The following is a 21,830-nucleotide window of genomic DNA, read 5'->3' on the forward strand; positions in this document are numbered from 1 at the left end:
TTTGCAGGGCAAAAGACACCGTCAATAAGACAAGAAGACTACCAACAGATTGGGAAAGGATCTTTACCTATCCTAAATCAGATAGGGGACTAATATCCAATATATATAAAGAACTCAAGAAGATGGACTACAGAAAATCAAATAACCCCATTAAAAAATGGGGCTCAGAGCTGAACAGAGAATTCTCACCTGAGGAATGCAGAATGGCAGATAAGCACCTGAAAAAATGTTCAACATCCTTAATCATCAGGGAAATGCAAATCAAAAGAACCCTGAGATTCCACCTCACACCAGTCAGAATGGCTAAGATCAAAAATTCAGGTGACAGCAGATGCTGGCAAAGATGTGGAGGAAGAGGAACACTCCTCCATTGTTGGTGGGATTTCAAGCTTGTACAACCACTCTGGAAATCAGTCTGGCGGTTCCTCAGAAAATTGGACATGGTACTACCGGAGGATCCCGCAATACCTCTCCTGGGCATATATCCAGAAGATGTTCCAACTGGTAAAAAGGACACATGCTCCACTATGTTCATAGCAGCCTTATTTATAATAGCCAGAAGCTGGAAAGAACCCAGATGCCCCTCAACAGAGGAATGGATACAGAAAATGTGGTACATTTACACAATGGAGTACTACTCAGCTATTAAAAACAATGAATTAATGAAATTCCTAGGCAAATGGATGGACCTGGATGGCATCATCCTGAGTGAGGTAACACAATCACAAAAGAACTCATATGATTAGTAGTCACTGATAAGTGGATATTAGCCCAGAAACTTAGGATACCCAAGATACAAGATATAATTTGCAAAACACATGAAACTCAAGAAGAACAAAGACCAAAAAAGTGTGAACACTTTGCCCCTTCTTAGAATTGGGAACAAAACACCCATGGAAGGGGTTACAGAGACAAAGTTTGGAGCTCAGATGAAAGGATGGACCATCTAGGGACTGACACACCCAGGGATCCATCCCATAATCAGCCTCCAAATGCTGACACCATTGTATATGCCAACAAGATTTTGCTGAAAGGACCCAGATATAGCTGTCTCTTGTGAGACTATGCCGGGCCTAGCAAACACAGAAGTGGATGATCACAGTCAGCTATTGGATGGATCACACAGCCCCCAATGGAGGAGCTAGAGAAATTACCCAAGGAGCTAAAGGGAACTGCAACCCTATAGGTGGAACAATATGAACTAACCAGTATCCCGGAGCTCTTGTCTCTAGCTGCATATGTAACAAAAGATGGCCTAGTCGGCCATCACTGCAAAGAGAGGCCCATTGGACTTGCAAACTTTATATGCCCCAGTACAGGGGAATCCCAGGGCCAAAAAGGGGGAGTGGGTGGGTAGGGGGTTGGGGGGGTGGGTATGGGGGACTTTTGGGATAGCATTGAAAATGTAAACGAGGAAAATACCTAATAAAAAATAAATTAAAAAAAAAAGAATGAATTTATGAAATTCCTAGGCAAATGGATGGACCTGGATGGCATCATCCTGAGTGAGGTAACACAATCACAAAGGAACTCACACAATATGTACTCACTGATAAGTGGATATTAGCCCAGAAACTTAGGATACCCAAGATATAAGATACAATTTGCTAAACGCATGAAACTCAAGAAGAACGAAGACCAAAGTGCGGACACTTTGCCCCTTCTTAGAATTTGGAACAAAACACCCATGGAATGAGTTACAGAGACAAAGTTTGGAGCTGTGATGAAAGCATGGGCCATATTGAGACTGCCATATCCGGGGATCCATCCCATAATCAGCTTTCAAACGTTGACACCATTGCATATACTAGCAAGATTTTGCTGAAAGGAACCAGATATAGCTCTCTCTTGTGAGACTATGCCGGGGCCTAGCAAACACAGAAGTGGATGCTCACAGTCAGCTATTGGATGGATCACAGGGCCCCCAATGGAGGAGCTAGAGAAAGTACCCAAGGAGCTAAAGGGAACTGCAACCCTATAGGGGGAACAACAATATGAACTAACCAGTACCCCAGAGCTCTTGACTCTAGCTGCATATGTATCAAAAGATGGCCTAGTCGGCCATCACTGGAAAGAGAGGCCCATTGGACTTGCAAACTTTATATGCCCCAGTACAGGGGAACGCCAGGGCCAAAAAGTGGGAGTGGGTGTGTTGGGGGGTGGGGGGGAGGGTATTGGGGACTTTTGGGATAGCATTGGAAATGTAATTGAGGAAAATACCTATTAAAAACTATACAAAAAAAAAAAAGAAAGGAAATGTATACACCCAAACAAGAAGAGGAGGAGAAGGTGCAGCAGGTTCAGAGTATGACAAACCATCCAACATATGTGTGTACTTGGATCCCAGGAGCAGGAAAGATATGGCATAAGAAATGTATGAAGAAACCACAGACACGAATTATTTCAAGTGGACAACACACAGCAAGCAAAGATGGAACAGCTCTGCAAATTTCAGACAGATGTACTGAAGAGAAAGCAACACTTAGTCATACCAAAGATACAAGTGAGAGACACAAAAGCATCCACTCGGTTCACAGGAAAATCCATCTGTAGCACAGCCCACTTCTCACCAAGCCACACAGTGGCATCATTAAAGTACTGAAAATAACTAGCACCCTAAAATTTTACATCCAAAGAGTTATTCAAAATCTATACAAAATAGGCCTTTTCAAACAAGCCAAGCCTACACCTACACTAACACAGCAGCAGCAGCAGCAGACGCAAACAAGAAGCAGCACAAGGTGCCTGTCTTTCAGGAAGGCATTGAAAACTCCAGTCCATAGCCTGAAAATGCAGAAAGAAGTGAATTTCCTGGTAATGGTATACCCATGAATTCAGGTGATGCACAGCAACAATATTCAAAGAGTTTAAAGCATACTGTCTAGAATGTGATAATATATCAAAAAGGCATGAAAGTGCTCTAAGTTCGGGTTGTTGGAGACATGGTGAGGCTAGTTGTTTTTATTGGCTGGCAATGATCAAAGCATGTCCCTGGGACTCCGATGGGAAAACACAAAGCGTGACTAAAACTAATGAACTAATGGTGCGTTTTACACAAAGCACAGCAAAACTTTCTAAAAACTACTGACATTCATGAGAGGTCCCTCAAAACCACTAGGGTAGGCTTGATGTACTATTTTCATAATCAGAATTAAAATAGGATATATATCAAACTAAATCTTTATCAAAGAAGAAATATGTGAAAAGATATGAGAAAAACGTTTGAGATGAAGTTTACAAATCAAAAAGCATCTGCCAATCAAAAGACTAAAAACCTGCAGAGCACTCACAGGTGGATTCACTTTGTTCGTTTCTCAACTCTTTAACAAACTGCTGAACTTAATGGAAATAAGTGACGACCTTCAGATACCCGGGGGGGGGGGGGGGGGGCTTTGAGAAAAAAATCAATAAAATAAAAATGTCTATAAATGATATCCTGCTCTAAGTTGGCAAGTATGGCTAGTTTTAGGCACTAACAGAAGAGTCAAGTCTCCTGAGCTGGAGACAAAAGGCTTTACCCATCCTGACACAGCCCGCGTCAGGAGACTGTTACAACCCTCCTTGCTCAGAGGGCACCATGGAGACCAGAAGGGTGGGACCATTAGATACCAGCAAAGCGCAGCTTCCTTGTGGGAGAAGGCATGTGTATAAGGGACCTACGTCTTTTATGATGGGCAGCTAGCATGAGCTCTGCTTGAGGCAAAGGTAGAAGAGCTTTCAAAGTTGCTTGCTATAAAATAATACTGGCAAGGGAACTGAAAAAATGTGCAAAAGCAATAAAATATTTACATAGAAAACAAATGCTGAAGGTGTCTGCTTAGAAAACAAATCTGAAAAAATATGCTTCAAAAATTTAGAAAGCTGAAAATATAAAGTTTAATCATATGTTTTATGTACAATAAAAAGCAAATTTTAATTCGGAGCACTGAATTAAACACGTAATTCCTGCCTTTAAATCCTCAAACATATCATATAGTGGTTTGCTTCCTTGCCAGTGCTGATGCCTCATCTTAATCATACCACGCAGAGTCAACACTTGCAAAATCTGATTCCAGCTTAATTGCTTCAAGCTATGACCAGAGCATCAAGATTTTAAACGTCCTTAGACACTGCAATGACAACCACCTTAGGAAACCATTCCTGCAAACAGTCAGCCATTTCACATTGTAATACTCTGAATTTGGGACACAGTGTTTTGAAGTCAGTTATAAAAATAAAAATGGGATGTAAGGTTTCACTTGTTTCTGGGTTATTTATGCCTTCCATTTTCCAAGCATCATCAATAAACATAAATCCTGAGTGATGAGAAACAATGTCACTTGTGTCCAAGGAGGAGGCTCAGCAGGGAAAGGATCAGCTGGCAAGGCTGAGGCTCATGTTCATCTCAAGAACCTATATGGTAAAGGTAGAAAGCTGACCTCTGCAAGTTATGCTCTGGCCCTCACAGATATCCCATGGCATGTGAACACACACACACACACACACACACACACTGCTTAAAATGCTGTTGTGTAACCCAGTACCATTTCCAGTGAATTTATACTAAAAATTCTCATAAAATATACTATAGTTATATAATATAATTATATTATACATGCGTATGTATAATCTATGATACTATATAATTACATATTATATATTATAAAACTATATTGCATAAGCCTGTCTTAAACCAAAATCTAATTCATAAACTAATTCCTCCACTGAATCAAAACCTCAAGCTCCCATTCTTAACTACTGGTCCCTACTGCTTGCCTTACCCACAAAGGACATTCTCTTTGTTAGAACACTTACCATTTTTAAACTGGCCACCTGGTTAACTCTCCCTAAACCTCAACTATTCTGTAGCAAATATGCCCATTGCTTTGTCTGAAGCTCTGAGCCTTCACTTTCCCGACTAGTTTTCCTTGAACATAACTTTAGAGCAGACTTTTATCAAACATGATGTTTGTGATCTCTAGAACTTCAGTTTGTATGGATTTTCATTTTGGTTTGGTTTTTTTTTCTTCTGCTGTAATTCATCCGCTGAGTGTGATCAGTCCTCTACTTTTCATGACACATAGACTATTGTAATAAGGATAGCTTACCATACTTGCCTAGCAATTCTATTACTACATCATAACTAACATACAGTAAAATGAAAACATGAATGTCTTGCTAGAAACCTATCACCTGATAATCACTAGGCCCAGGGCCACGGAAAGCTTTTTTCTGAGCTGTGAACAAAGTTCGAGGCACAGAAGAGCCAAATCCAGTTTTCGATTGTTTCTTCAAGCAGGGTTTTTTAACCTGGGCTTTTACAATGTTGGTTGAGATATCATAAAAGCCAGGACCTAAAATTATAAAGAACATTATGTATAAGAATAAGCACACTTTTTAAGAACTTTTTTTTAACTCAGTAACATTAAGTAAACTTTTTAGAAGGAAGTCATATATTTCTGGCTATATAGCATAGATACTTTTTAAAGTTTATCAACGGCTTTCAAAGTTAATGAGCAAAGGTGAGTGAGTGTCAGAAGCATGCAGAGAAAACAGTGACAACATTCTAAATGATTCCACTTACATGAAACTTTAGAAAAATTAAAGCACATGGGCTCAGAGATTGCCTGGGGACAGGAATGGGGGTGGGCACTAATGTCAAGGGTGCATGTGACAAGTTTTACATGATGGGACTATTTCAAAACTTGGTAATAATGGGGGTAGCCAGTGTAAAAGAAAGCTGGCAGTGTGGCACCATTTGTAAGCCATACACCATACTGAGCTGTAGTGGCCACTCCAGGAAACTGCTGGCAGAAGAAATCTCAATGTGCTGAGAAGGAGCACACTGAGAGCAGCGGCGGCTACTTTCTTCCCCAGTGACAATATCCTGGACCCACAGGACATCAAATCAAAGCGACCAAAAGAAATGATTCCTCCCATGGTAATTTTTATAGCCTAAGCTATTATCTAAACTTCCTCCTCCTGCCGTTACTAAGGCTTACCTTAGTAACATTCCTAAATCCCTCCCTAATGAGACATGCTCTAATCTTTCAGTGAGTGGCCTAGTTTGGTTTCTGCTGCAGTGATTAAAAAATTAGCCAAAGGTATCCAGGACATAGGAACAGCCAGACTGAAACAAATGTAAACAGCTCCGTGCCTGTCATCAAGCCCTTACAATGCTCTGGGGTGCAGAGGAAGCAGCTCCACCTCCCCTGCCCTGCTCCTCTCAGCACTCACAGCTTGCCTTGTAAACTTATGCTGGCTCCACTCCACACATCCCAGTGTCCTTGGTGGTCACCCCACACTCCTGGCATCTCCAATGTGATGAGGTCTGCGTTGCAACAGAGGTTGCCTCTCCTGGGCGTTCTTCGTGGACTCAAACCCGGCTTGAAGGTGTCAAACCTCACCTCTCTCTACAACACTTTATTCCTAGGGTCTCCACTACAGCTGAGGCAACACCTTTGTTAGTGGTATCCTTGTTACTCTACTGGGATTACTAAATGTCACCTAGCTGCATCTACTGTCTATGATCCCTTTATGTCTCCAAACCCAGTGCGATGTAGAATATTCTTACCCACTACCAAATTCAGAAAACCAGCCCGAGATGCAGCCTTGACCCCCATCTGAACCACACTGTCTGTGTGCTGACCCTGAGAAAATACTTCTCAGAATATATCACCTCAATGATGCTGGGATCTTATTAACCACAACTGACTCTTCAGCCATTTCTAACCAGCACCAATTGTCCCAGTAAAGCAAGCATTCTACTACCAGAGATTCTTAATCCAAAATTTTATACAAACTGTCCCAATAGAATCTTTGCTTCTTTCTGGAACTTCACAAGCCAGGCTCCCAGCCTCCACACCTCTCTCAACATTCTGGTCTCCTAAGGTTCCTTAACAGTCCATTAACTTCTTGTTGAGTGCTCAACAGCTTTTTCTAGCTGAAAGCTCTAAAATCCTCCCAAGGACCACAGTCAGGTTCATCAGAGCAACGCCCCCAAGACTAACTTAGTGCTCGTTTTCTGTTCTAGTTCAGTCTCTCTTGCTGAGATAAAGTGATGAAGCACTGAACAGCTGCACCTAGAGGGAAGAGAGGTTTATCCTTAACAGCGTTAAGGAAAGCCAAGCAAAAACTTAAAGACAGGAACCTGGGGGAAGGAACTGAAGCAGAGACCTTGGAAGAACACTGCTTAGTGGCTAGCCTCCCCTGGCTTGCTCAGCTAGATTTCGTATGAAGACCAGTCCCACATACCCAGGAATGGTATTGCCCACAGTGGGTTTGGCCCACCTATATCAAGTAACAATCAGGAAAAATGTTCCACAGAAATGCCCACTGACCAATCTGGTAAAGGCAATTCCTCGGTTGAGATGCCTCTCCCCAGCTAAGGCTAGGTTTACTAAGTTGACAATAAAACTAACCAAGACAACTATGGTCTGTGCTACCTTGATATAAGTTCTAAGTGCAGTCTTGTTTAATATAGCACATGAGCCTCTTTTAATGACAGCTAACTGATACATTTATCAAGATCACAGACTGGATACTTTAAATTATTTTTATTATGGGCAAAATAAATGTCAAAAGAGAATACATGAATAAATCACAAAGCTAAACAATGATAGAAAGGTGATGTAAAATGTATTTAACATGAAAAAATCCCCTATCACCTAATGCTCCTCTCTGCACACTTACTCCGTTTCACTCCTTCTGTACAGTAACAAACGTAACTCAGGGTATTTCCTATAGGTATGGTCTGAATGAAGCAAGTTTCACATACTTGTCACTCAGAATAATACAAATAGCTTTCTATGATGCTGAAAGGGTTTTGTTGTTGTTGTTGTTGTTAATATAGTCAGATACTTGTGATAAGTACTTAGTGTCCTCTCTATAGTTCAGTTTGTCTTCAAGAGAAGTCTGTTTGGATAAGTTCATATCCATTAGTGAAATGGGACATATTTGAATAGGACACATAATTTCAGTTATGTGTATTCTATTCAGTTGGTTCTGTTAGTTAATCTTACTAAAGCTTTACTATATAATGAGTTGTCTGTTTACCATAGCAAATACTTAAACTTTTTTTTAACTTTAAATAAATACCACCAAACATAGAACTTCGATAAATTAAATTCTCTCATGTATCCACCCCACTAAAGAGAGTAAGTTCTACACAGTTGGAGTAAAAGATTAATAACAGACCTGGTAGCTTCTGTGCCTTGGAATCTGTGAATCGAGCAGCGCTCTGGTCAAATGGCAAAGACAATCCTAGTCTTTTCTTTGGGCACTTGAAAGCAGTTCGTATTTCATTGTATGTACCAGGAGCTGGGGTGGATGATTTGATAGGTTCGAATCTCTAGGAAAATATGTCATTAAGAATCACAAGTAAGCTTCCATACTTCATGAGTTAGAAGCTGCCTTCTGAGTGATGCAGCATCTACAGGATATTTTTTGATGGGCAAAGACAACACAAATGAATTAAGAACTTTTGGTCATTGAAACGTAAAGTTTTGCATAGCACTTGGTAAAGTCACTGATATACTACAGTTATGTATGCTGTGCCACATTACCCTTAGGAAAAAATGTTGAGAGGAGTCTCTAGTTCTAGATGGCAGTGTAGAACTATATGATCAAATATGGTTTATGTTATATTTGTGTGTGTGCACATGTATGAGGGAGATCGTGTGTGTGTGTGTGTGTGTGTGTGTACACAAATGTCTACATGGTGGTGGGATAGAGGTCAAGTCAAAAGTCTTCCTTAATTTTTTTCCACCTGAGTTTTTGAGACAGGGTCTTTCATGAACATGCAGCTAACTCGTTGTCTAGACTGGCTGGCCAAAAAGCCCCAGAGATCCCCTGTATTTACTGTCTGATATTGATGTACTCAAATCCTGTGGTTGCCTGGAGAATTTCTTCCTTCAACCCCTACACTATGGTATAAGGAGTGCTTATTTGTTTCTGTTTTATTATAGTTGTAGAAAAGTTTTTCATGAATTACTTTATTCACTTTACATCTCAATATCAGCCCCGCCTCCTGCAAGTCCCCTCTTTCACAGCCTCTGCCTCCATTCCCCCTCTCCTTCTCCTTTGAGGAGTAGGACCCTCCACCCCGTGAGTATCATCCTACCACGGCACATCCTCTCACACTGAGGACAGCCCAATAAGGCCATTCAGTTAGAGGAACAGGATCCACAGGAAGGCAACAGAAACAGAGTCAGCCCTTGCTCTAGTTGTTGGGGGACAGGGCATGAAGACCAAGCTGAACATCTACTACATGTGTACAGGGCCTAGGTCCACCACATGATTGCTTTTTGGTTGATAGTTCAGTCTCTGGGACAAGGGTTCAGGCTAGTTCACTCTATTGGTCTTCCTATGGAGTTCCTATCCTCTTTCTGTCCCTCAACCCTTCCACCAACTCTTCCACAGGACATCCCAAGCTCTATCTAATGTTTGGCTATGGTTCTCTGCATCTGTTTCCATCAGCTGCTGGATGAAACCTCTCAGAGAACAATTATGCTAGGCTTCTATCTGCAAGCATAAGAGAGGATCATTAATAGTGTCAGGGATTAGTTCTTGCCCATAGGATGGGCCTCAGATTGGGCCAGTCACCAGTTGGCCATTCCCCATTCCCTCCATCTCTGACTCATTTTGTCCCTGCACATCTGTTAGGCAGGACACATTTGGGGTTGGAGGTTTTATGGGTAGGTTGCTGTCCTTATCCCTCCACTGGGGGTGGGGGTGGGGGTCCTGCCTGGCTACAGGAAGTAGACACTTCTGGCTTCATATCCCCTATTGCTAGGAGTCTCAGCTAGAGTCACTCCCATAGACTTCCTTGAACCTTCCCCTTCCCCTCCCCCTGCCTCAGGTCTCTGGAACTTTCTAGAGATGCAACTCCTACCAATTTCCATTCTCCCCCTCCCACTCTCCCTACATCTAATCCTCAACACAACCTTCTCCCATCCCCATCCTCTCTCCCACCCACTTCTCTCCCTCTATCCACCTCCAATATATATTTTATTTCCCCTTATGAGAAAGATTCAATCATGCTTCCTTGGGTCCTCCCAGTTATTTGGCTTCTTGGGGTCTGTGGATTGTATCATGGTTATCTTGTATTTTATGGTTAATACTCACTTATAAGGGAGTACATACCATACATGTCTATTTGGGTCTAGGTTACCTCACTCAGGGTGCTATTTTGTAATTCCATGCATTTGCTGCAAAATTAACAATGTCCTTGTTTTTAATAGCTGAGTAATATTCCATTATGTAAACGAACCACATCTTCTTTACCCATTCTTTGGTTGAGAGAGATCTGGGTTGTTTCCTGTTTGGGGCAATTACAAAGTTTCTATGAACATAGTTGAGCACATGTCCTTGTAGGCGTAGAGCATCTTTTGGTTATATGTCCAAGAGTGGTAGCAAGGAGGTAGAACTATTCCCATTTTTTCTTAAAAACTGCCAAATAGATTTCCAGATTGGTTGTACAAGTTTGTACTCCAACCAACAATGTATAGTGTTCCTCTTGGTCCAACATCCTTGCCAGCATGTGCAGTTCCATGAAGTTTAGATCTTAGCCTTACTGACAGTGAAAGGTGGAATCTCAGAGTCATTTTGATTTGCATTTATATCCCTGATAACTGAGAAGAGTGAATTTTTTTTTAAATGTTTCTGGGCCGTTAGAGATTCCTCCGTTGAAAATTCTGTTTATCTCTCTATCCCATATATTAATTGGGTTATTTGGGTTGTTGGTGTCTAACTTCTTGAGATCTTTAAAAATGTTAAGTATTAGCCCTCTGTCAGATGAAGGGTTGGTGAAGATCTTTTCCCATTCTATAAGCTACCATTTTGAAAGTATTGAAAGTGTCCTTTGCATTACTGAGGTTTTCTATTTTCATGAGATCCCAATAATTAACTGTTGATCTTAGTGCCTGAGCTTCAGTATTCTATTCAGGAAGTTATCTCCCTTATCAATGAATTCAAGGCTAGTTAGCCTCCACTTTCTATTCTAATAGATGTAGTGTATCTGGTTTTACACTGAGGTCTTTGATCCTCTTAGACTTGAGTTTTGTACAGGGTAATAAATATGGATCTATCTACATCCATCTCCATGCAGACATCCAGTTAAACCAGCACCGTTTGTGAAAGTTGCTCTCCCTTTCTCATTATACAGTTTTGGCTTCTTTGTCAAAAATCAAATGTCTTGGGGGTGAGAGTCAAATGTGTGTAAGTGTGTGGGTTTATTTCTGGGTCTGTTCCACTGATCAACTTGTTTGTCTCTGTACCAGTACCGCAGTTGTTATTACTGTTCATCTGTACAACGTTATGAAGTCAGGGATGATGGTACTTCCAAAAGTTCTTTTATTGTTCAATATTGTTTTAGCTATCCCAGGGTTTTTTGTTTGTTTGTTTGTTTTTTCATATTAAGATGATTGTTGCGGTAATTCTCCAACCAAAATATGCCCCAGCAATAAAAGACACAATTCAATTAATATGAATACATGCTGTGCACCTAGATTGGGCATATCTACTGCTACACTACCATCTTTCATATCTATGAGACCCCTTATAACTTGTGGTTTCTCCAGGCCATGTGCTTCGGCTCTGATTTTCTTCTTCCTCCTCCTCTTCATCCTCTCTCCCATTTTCTCCTTCTTCCCTCTCTCCATCTTCTGCTCCACCTTCCCTTTTATCTGCCCAATTATCAGCTCTCTTTTATTCTACAAATTAAGGTGGTGTCTTAGTCAGGGTTTCTATTCCTGCACAAACATCATGACCAAGAAGCAAGTTGGGGAGGAAAGGGTTTATTTGGCTTACACTTCCATGCTGCTGTTCATCACCAAAGGAAGTCAGGACTGGAACTCAGACAGGTCAGGGAGCAGGAGCTGATGCAGAGGCCATGGAGGGATGTTCTTTACTGGCTTGCCTCCTCTGGCTTGCTCAGTCTACTCTCTTATAGAACCCAAGACTACCAGCCCAGGGATGGTTCCACCCACAAGGGGCCTTTCCCCCTTGATCACTAATTGAGAAAATGCCTTACAGTTGGATCTCATGGAGGCATTTCCTCAACTGAAGCTCCTTTCTCTGTGATAACTCCAGCTGTGTCAAGTTGACACACAAAACCAGCCAGTACAATTGACCCCTTGTCAACTTGACACACAAACACATCACTAGTAAGCCTCAACCCTTACATTCTTATTCATCCCCAAGATCTAAATAACTTTAAAAGTCCCACAGTCTTTACATATTCTTAAAATTTCAATCTCTTTAAAATATCCATCTCTTTTAAAACCCAAAGTCTTTTTTACAATTAAAAGTCTCTTAACTGTGAGCTCCACTAAAACAGTTTATTCCTTCAGGAGGGAAAATATCAGGGCACAGTCACAGTCAAAGCAAAAATCAATCTCCAACCGTCCAATGTCTGGGATCCAACTCACGATCTTCTAGGCTCCTCCAAGGGCTTGGGTCACTTCTCCAGCCATGCCCTTTGTAGCACACACGTCGTCCTCTGGGCTCCAGATGCCTGTACTCCACTGCTGCTGCTGCTCTTGGTGGTCATCTCGTGGTACTGGCATCTCCAAAACACTGCGTGACCCCTTCAGTCCTGGGCCTTCAATTACAACTGGGGCCGCACCTTCACCAATGGCCTTCCATGGCCTCTCACAGTGCCGAGCCTGAGCTGCTGAGTGACCCCTTCATTCCTTCAAAACCAGTACCACCTGGGTGACCCTTACACATTACCAAGTCCCACTGCAGAAGGAGTACAACCTTGCCTATCTCTGGAACACAGCCTCTTTGTGCTTTCAGAAAACACTTCCCAGAAGATGTCACCTCAACGATGCTGGTCTCTTCTTAATCACCGCTAATTTCTTAGCTCCAGCTAACCAGCATCAATAGTCCCAGTAATGCAAAGTTTTTGCTTTAGTAGTTCTGGTATCTTGTTAATCACAGCTGATTCTTCAGCCCCAGCTAACCAGAACTACAAAATCTTCACAATAAAAACAGCAATGGCCCTGAAGAGAGTCTTTAATTTTCCCTCTGAAATTTCACAAACCAGGCCTCTATCTTCTGCACTGTTCTCAGCATTATCTTCCAAGCTCCTACACAACATCTGACAGAGATCTTAACAACAAATGGGTCTTCAAGCCCAAAGTTCCAAAGTCCTTCCACAGTCCTCCCCAAAACATGGTCAGGTTGTCACAGGAATACCCCACTCCTGGTACCAATTTGTCTTAGTCAGGGTTTCTATTCCTGCACAAACATCATGACCAAGAAGCAAGTTGGGGAGGAAAGGGTTTATTTGGCTTACACTTCCATGCTGCTGTTCATCACCAAAGGAAGTCAGGACTGGAACTCAGACAGGTCAGGGAGCAGGAGCTGATGCAGAGGCCATGGAGGGATGTTCTTTACTGGCTTGCCTCCTCTGGCTTGCTCAGTCTACTCTCTTATAGAACCCAAGACTACCAGCCCAGGGATGGTTCCACCCACAAGGGGCCTTTCCCCCTTGATCACTAATTGAGAAAATGCCTTACAGTTGGATCTCATGGAGGCATTTCCTCAACTGAAGCTCCTTTCTCTGTGATAACTCCAGCTGTGTCAAGTTGACACACAAAACCAGCCAGTACAGGTGGGAAGCAGGTTTACAGGAAATCACCTGAGTGCTGACTCATTCCTTGTTCGCAACCACTCACAGGAGAATGGAATTAACATCAAGTATAATTAGCCCCAGGGCTGTCCACAACAGGATGTTGGATTTTGTCAAAGGTTTTTCAGAATCTAAGGAGAATATGGTGTGGCTCTTTTCTTTTAAGTTTGTTTACATGGTGGATTACATTGATGGATTTTCATATATTGAGCCAGTCTTGCATCACTGGCATAAAGCCTACCTGATCTAGGTGGATGATGGCTTTGATGTTGTGAATTTGGTTTGCAAGTTTCTTATTGAGTGTCTGTGCATCAATGTTAATAAGGGAAATTGGTCTGCAATTCTCTTTCTTTGTTGGTTTAGACATTAGGGTGACTGTGGCCTCACAGAATGAGTTTGACAATGTTCCTTCTATTTTTACTTTGTAGAATAGTTTGAGGAGTATTGGTATTAATTCTTTGTTTGAAAGTCTGGTAGAATTCTGCTCTAAAACCATTTGACTCTCACTTTTTGTTTGTTTGTTTGTTTTGTGGTTTTTTTGTTTTTGTTTTTTGGGTTTTTTTGTTTGTTTGTTTTTTGGTTGGGAGACTTTTAATGATTGTTTCTATTTCCTTGTGGTTACAAGACTATTCAGATAGTTTACCTGATTTTTATTTAACTCTGGAAAGTGGTTTCTGTCTAGAAAGCCATTTCATTTAGATTTTGCAATTTTGTGGTGTACAGGCTTTTGAAGTAAGACCTAATGATTCTCTGATTATCCTTAATGTTCACTGTTATATCTTTCTTTTCATTTCTGATTTTTGTTAATTTGGGTACTATCTCTCTACCTTTTAGTTAGTTTAACTAAGGATTTATCTATCTTGTTGCTTTTCTCAGACACAGCTCTTGGTTTGTTGATTCTTTGTGCTGTTCTCCTTGTTCCTAATTGATTGATTTCAGTCCTTAGCTTGATTATTTCCTGCCATCTACTCATCTTGAGCTTTCAGGTATACTTTTAAATCCTTAGTATGAGAACTCTCCAATTTTTTATGAAGGGACTTAGTGCTATAAACTCTCCTCTTAGCACTGCTTTCATTGTGTCCCATAAGTTTGGGTATGCCCTGCTCTTATTTTCACTGAATTCTATAAAGTCCTTAATTAATTTATTTATTTCTTCCCAGACCCAATGATCATTGAGTAGAGGGTTGTTCAGTTTCCATGAGTATGTAGGCCTTCAGTTGTTTCTGTTGTTGAAGTCCATGTTTAATCCATGATTGTCTGATAAAATACAAAGAATTATTTCAATCTTCTTGTACACGTTGAGATTTGCTTTGTGACTGAATATATTGTCAATTTTGTAGAAGGTTCCATGAGGTGCTGAGAAGAAGGTATAATCTTTTCTGTTTGGGTGAACTATTCTGCACATATCTGGACTTATAAACTCTGTTATCTCTGTTTAGTTTCTCTCTGGGTGACCTGTCAATTGGTGAGAGTTAGGTGTTGAAGTCTCCCAGTAGTGAGGAAGTTTATTAATGTATGGAGTTTGATGTGTGATTTCAGATTCTGTAATGTTTCTTTTATGGATATTCATGGTCTTGCATTTGGGACATACATGTTCAGAATTGAGAGACCATTTTGCTGGCCATATTACATTTGATAAGTATAAAGTATCCTTCCTCATCTCTTTTGATTACTTTTGGTTGAAAGTTTATTTTATTAAATATGAGAATGGCTACTCCTTTCTGTTTCTTCAGTCTGTTTTCTTGCAAGACATTTTTCCAGCACTTTATTTTGAGGTAATGTCTAACTTTGTTACTGAGGTGTGTTTCTTGTATGCAGCAGGATGATGAATTCTGATTATTCATCCACTCTGTTAACCTGCATCTTCTTATTGAGGAATTGAGTCCATTGATGTTGAGAGATATTAATGACCAATGACTGTTAGTTCCTGTTATTTTGATGATAGTGGTGATACTGTGAGGGAAGAGGTAGACTGGGATTCTTTTCTTTTGGTTTTGCTCATGTGGAATTATATAATTATTTCATGTGTTTTCTTGAGTGTCGATACCCTCCTTATGCTAAAGTTTTCCTTCTAGTATCCTCTCTCAGGCTAAATTAGTAGAAAGATATTGATTAAATTTAGTTTTGCTGTGGAATATCTAGCTTTGTCAGTCTACAGTGATTGAAACTTTTGCTGGGTATAGTAGTCTAGACTGGCACCTGTGATCTCTTAGAGACTGTACAACATCTGCCCAGTCCCTTTTGGCTTTTAAAAGTCTCATGTAATTCTAATATATCTGCCTTTATAAGTTACTTGGCATTTATCCCTTGTGGCTTTTAATATTCTTTCTTTATTCTGAGCATTTAGTTTTCTGATTATTATGTGATGGGAGGATTTTCTTTTTTGGTCCACTCTATTTGGTGTTCTGTATACTTCTTATACATTCTAAGAGACATTCATTGCTGCCTTGCACTTTTTATCTATTCCTGTGTGATTCACTGTGGTGCATAGGGGGTTCACAACGTATACCATTTTCTCCTTTCCATTATATGAATTCACCTACAGGGTAGCTAATTTCACACTACCAGCATAATATCAACCAACTTACAGAAGTCCTGGAAACCACCATTGTCTCTTGAAAGTTGATATGGGTCCACTGTAATCCATCCTTTCCAGAGAGCCAACAACATTGCTTTCTGATTTATCCTCTATGTGTATTTATAAAATCAAGCAATTATGTGTATGTTTCCTTAACCCCACTATCTTATACAAAATCACAGTGTATCAAATATGCTTTTTGTATTTTGGGAAATCAAGTAAATGTTTAGGCCAACTAACCTGACCTCTAAGAGACCAGGAAAGGGCATGTTGGCTCCTGGGTGTGTCAATTTTTACAATCCCATGAATAGTTTTAAAGTATATCCAGAATTTGGAACCATGGTTGCAATGAAAATCTTGTGTTTTATAAAGTAATATATCAAAAGATGAGGAGATTCATTGCATTTTGGTAAAATACTAAACCATTCCTGAAATACATTTAAAATTTCCCAGAAATATATCTGCATTTACTCCTATAAAGCAGAAATTGTTACTACTAAGTCTACCTTCTTAATTGGATTGTTTCTTTTTCTATCACTATAATTCATGTATCTTTTCAAATTAAACTACACAAACTCCCTCTGTTGAGGCAATCAGGGTTAGTTTTAACTCCTCTGTGTCTTCTGCCATTATTCTTTCTTTTACTACCATTCCTTTGAACAAAATTATTTTCTTTTCCATCTATAAAATATAATTTAAATGTTAGCTGTCAAATGACATAAAATTAGATCTATATACTAGATGAATAGAAGTCACAAAAACCTAAAATGTGTCAATTATTACCTGTATTTTTAAAACTCAAAGGCATGCATACACACCCACACATGTGCACACACTGTCCTTTATGCATACCTCTTGTGCAGTGCCTTAAGTACCATTAAGTTGCTCAAGACTAAAATCTAATATTTACTTTTGAGTCTCCCTAGTCCCTCAATACATCGAACTCATTAAAATATAATCTTAATTATATCTATAAAATATATATTTAATCTGTCTACCTGTCTTCAAGGAGGAGATCTCAAATATACTGAAACCAAAGTAGTTGTCTATAATAACTTTCCCAAGTTAAATAAAATAATCAGAGCTGCACAGAGTACAAGTAGAGAATTTTCACGACTACCTTGTCTGCAGGCTGCTGCATTATAAATGTTTGCCAGTCTCTTAATTTTTTTGTCTATAGAAATATCCTAAAGATATTTGAGTTTCTTTGGAATCCTCCTTAAATAACCTGAAGTGGTCACTCTGGAACATATACTTCGACTGCAACATTACAAGTGAAAATCCCAGGGGCAGGTGCATGTGTGCCTCTATGGCCGGTATGACAGAATACTGTCATATCTTTCTCCACTTTTTACATATTTCTACATGGACTAAACTTAATACTCCATTCATGCATTAGTAAACTACACTTTAGGATTCAAAATAAATTAGGTATTTCTTATCATCCAAACTGAATGTTCACATGTGCAAATTTGTAGAAAATATTTAATAGGTGCTTCCAGTTCAAATAATCATCTGTGTATTTGTTGATAGTTAATCTTCTTTCACATAACTGTGCCCACAATTCTGCAGGGTTTTGCCCCTAATGTACCCACTTCGAATTTTCTGTATGTCCTTTTGTATTTTATAATCTCCTTAAACACCTTTAGATTTGTTACTGGTTTCACACCATGCCTGTTACACTATGTATATGAAAATGTATGTACACCATTACCTCTGTTTCAGAAAAGAAAATAAAAGATGAAGAATTCACAAGTGCTGACATGGATTTTATCGTGTCAAATTCACTTTTAATGTTGTACTTTCCAGGTCCTGGTACACCCTAAGTGACAGAAAGAAAGAAAGAAATACATTAAGAAAGGATTCTCTTTCTACAACACCTAAGAAAAGACTGGATAATTCTTATGGGCTATTACCAAAGTCTGCCATTAAGAGAAAAGCAGGAAGGAAAACTTCCTACAAAGAAACAGGAAAAAGAAAGAGGGAGGAAGGAGAGAGAGAGAGAGAGAGAGAGAGAGAGAGAGAGAGAGAGAGAGAGAGAGAGAGAGAGATCCTGGTCAAAGTATCATTTGGACCTGAAATTACACTTCCTGAAGCTTTGCTGCCCTCTGCTGATGAAGAGAAAAATATTCCTACCTTTTCTCATGGCTACCTATTAAAAGAAAGAAATAAAAATGTTTTCAACTCTTCTTTCATTTCAGGATATAAATGTACCCTTTCCCTTTTAAATGTGTCTGGTTTGGAGTACAGATCATTGGTAAAACTCCTGCTTACCACGTGCACAAGGTTCAGCACATAGCAGCAGCAGCAAGAAATTCACTGTCTTCTCCAAATTCTATTAATCAATAGCAAAACAAATAGACAGCAGGAAATATTTTATTTTAAACACAAATGCTTGATATAAAAAACTAAACTTTTACTTGAATACTTTTCAGTAAATAAAAGTTAATTTTATTAATGGCAAACTCCAAATTCTGCATTTCCATGTCTGATGTCTCCAATTCCTTTCAGCTTTGTCAACAGCAACACACTTCTTTCTCTTGGGCTGGTTGCACCTCCTGCTAACAGCTTTTCTAGGCAGACATCCCATGGCTCTAACTTCTCTCTCCATCATTCTGGGGTCTCCAAGGCAATCCAGGCTTCACCTTCACAGCTTCACTCAATGATCTCTCTAGGCCTCTGTGCACTTCTTTCAACAAGGCCCCAGCTCCTAATAGTGCCACTCTCTATGAGAGATGAGGCCATTTTCATTCAAGCTCCCACACGACTCCTGCTCTTGCTTGGTTAGAGTTACCCCTAAGATATATTTTGTTTCTGGCTAAGACTCATCCTCCTTGTGAGGGTCTGGCCACTAGGAATTTGACCATGCTACAGCAAGTATATGGATCAAAATAACTGAACCTGTTGGGTTTGTGGGGGAAGAGATGGGAGGGTAAGGGGGTGGAGGCATCACAGATGAAGAGGGCAGCTGGCATGGGAAGACTTGGAGATGAGAGAGATGGGGACACAAGATGTGAGATTTCCAAACAATCAATAAAAACTAATAAAATAGTCATAATAGTCAGTGGTCTCAGATAGAATACAAACAAGCAGATTAATTCAATGGCACTAGAGAGGAAAGTTGGGAGCTGAAGTTTGAATGATCCAACAAAATGGATACAAAAATTGGCAATACTGATTTTTTAAAAATCTAAGCAATAGGGGAAAATTGTCAGCAATAAAGTTGACATTTTGGAAAAATATGAGGAGTAAATTAAAATTTTAATGAACAACAGAAACAAAATCAACATAGATACTACCAAAGATGTGATCAAGCAAAAGTAAGAATAAACAAGGATGGAAGACAAAGTCAATTAAATACTACAGTCAAGTATCAATAAAGGACAAAACAGATATGGCAATAGCTAGGGCTCCTGAATACCATGAAGGAGGGAACCTTAGCCAGGTTACACATGCATATATCCCCAGAAGATGAGAGAAAATGGCAGGAGGAGCATGAGGGTAACCTACTATACAAATCGAGTTCCAGGTAAGCTCTGTAATGAGCCCTATCTCAAAACCATTAATAAGTAACTATTATTATTATTATCATTATGTTGCCCTGTCTTTAATTCTGCTGCTATTTGTATTCTTTGTCTACAGTAAGCCAGAGACTTCACCAGTGTTGTTTGGCTTGAGTAACTGAGCCCTTTTTTCTATTGCTAGTGCAATCATGAATAGTAACAGATGTTGTTAAGGTACTACACTGAGACCATTGAGTACTTTATAACCAACAACTAGAAGAACAACTAATGTTTACCAATCACCTGCTTTTGCTCAGCACTATTTAAGTTTCAATTCACAGACAAGAAAATCATAATGCAAAAAAATTATCTCCAAATTTCCACAGTGTTTAAGTAGTTGTGACTGATAAACTGCAATCACCAACTTCCCTTATCCAGATATGAAGATTTATGTGCAACATCCTGGCCAGGAAACATAAGCAATTGTTGGAGAAACCAGAGCAGAGCAAGGTTCAGAGAAGGATCAGTTCAATTCTGAATGTCAGTTCCATAGTCCCTATATGACATCAAATGGAGGTGTCATACATGCATTAATTTCTACAGGGTTGGAGATTAGTGAGGAATCAGCATTGTACACACAGTGGGAGTAAAAAGAATAGACAGTAATACCTGGAACCATAAAACTGCATGTGTTTTCTGGGAAAACTGCCTAAATAAAAAAGATACAATGGCTAAAACACCACTTCCTGTTTGTGTGATTCTTGGTATTGTGTTTACAGTATAGGAAAATAGCCCCTTCACTTGAAATGAAATGTATTTTGATATATGTCCCAGATATAATCCTTATGATGGATTGAACAGAGAGTAGTTCATCCTTATGATGGATTGAACAGAGAGCATGTAACTTGGATTTGGATCACAGAGTGCATCTGTCAATTAAATTTGTTTGCAAAATTACAATGTAAATTTTGATTCATTAAAAAAACATAATGTATATTTTGACTCTTATCTCATAAAGCAAAGATTCTCTGTTTTTTTTTAACTATTTAGATTTGAACAGAATGAAATCAAATAAACATGGTAAGGCAAACTCTAAAGCAATTTGAAAAGTATCAATCAACAATAGCACTATAATTGCCATTGGGCCTCAAATGTCACACTTCATCCGTATGTCATCCAAGTGAGAATATTAAATTAGAGACAGGAAGTGCTTCGTAGACTAAATCATGTACTCGTTACCCACTCATATGTTCAGTTACTGCAATAGAAAACAACATAGATATCTGGTATAGACTTTGGTAAGCAAATCAAAGGAGGAAAAATGAATATGTAGGTTACTGAGCTTGGCCATATATTACTCCTCAGAGAAGAAAGTTGCAATATACAGAAAACTGGATGAAACTCAGTAATGCACATGAAAGGCTATTTTGATTCCATAATCCATTTGCTGAATAACAATTCATGTCAACACTGGCATTCATAACTCAGCTGAGCCAATACTGTTTTACAGCAGGCTGAACCCATACTTTCCACCACAGACTTATCTGCTTTTTCACCGAGAAATAAAATAAACGAATATTTTTATAGTTTTCTCGCAAATACTACAACCTATATATGAAGTATCCAGTAACAAACAAGGTTCATAATGCCTATTTTAGCAAATAGGTTACTATGTAAATGTTTGAAGTTCAACAGTTATTAGTATGCAATGTAACCTGAAGTTCCACATACAGTCACTTAATTTCTTTTGCTCTTTTCAAACCTAAATTCCCTTTTCAACATGAAATTTTTTACCATTAATTGAATAATACACAGAGAGTTAAATCATCCAAATAAAGAAATAGTAAGGATTGTAAATCTTAAATGAATTGAAGAAACCATATATGGTTAATTGGTACAAAATACTCACCCAAATAGTGTCCAATTCCAGCTTGGACCAGGCAGGCAGAGAAGTATTGAATGGAAATTGACTCAAATGAAAAGCATCCTTCCTTATACCCAGGAGCAACATTTAATTAAATCTAACTTATTGTTTTAAAAGTTGGTTTGGGGTATTTTGTTTGTGTTTTCTTATTTAAGCAGAAAATCTAGATTTGTGTCTGAAATCTCACAAGCTACAAGTATTAGTAACTAA

At 39.3% G+C, this 21,830-nt stretch overlaps 1 protein-coding gene across 1 annotated transcript in view; it reads right to left on the reverse strand.

Moving 5' to 3' along the window:
- Stpg2 (sperm tail PG-rich repeat containing 2) overlaps positions 1 to 21,830 on the reverse strand; it is a 504,085-nt gene that overhangs the window by 405,665 nt on the left and 76,590 nt on the right. Inside the window, exons 7-9 of the mRNA XM_021158500.3 lie at positions 17,908 to 18,015; positions 8,176 to 8,329; positions 5,173 to 5,333 (exon numbers count right to left, since the gene is read on the reverse strand). Coding sequence (XP_021014159.1) covers positions 5,173 to 5,333; positions 8,176 to 8,329; positions 17,908 to 18,015 — 423 coding nt within the window. The remainder of the gene's footprint in view (positions 1 to 5,172; positions 5,334 to 8,175; positions 8,330 to 17,907; positions 18,016 to 21,830) is intronic.

Source organism: Mus caroli, unplaced genomic scaffold (genome assembly GCF_978045245.1).
Source record: "Mus caroli unplaced genomic scaffold, Mus_caroli_1 scaffold_3, whole genome shotgun sequence".
Taxonomy (NCBI): domain Eukaryota; kingdom Metazoa; phylum Chordata; class Mammalia; order Rodentia; family Muridae; genus Mus; species Mus caroli.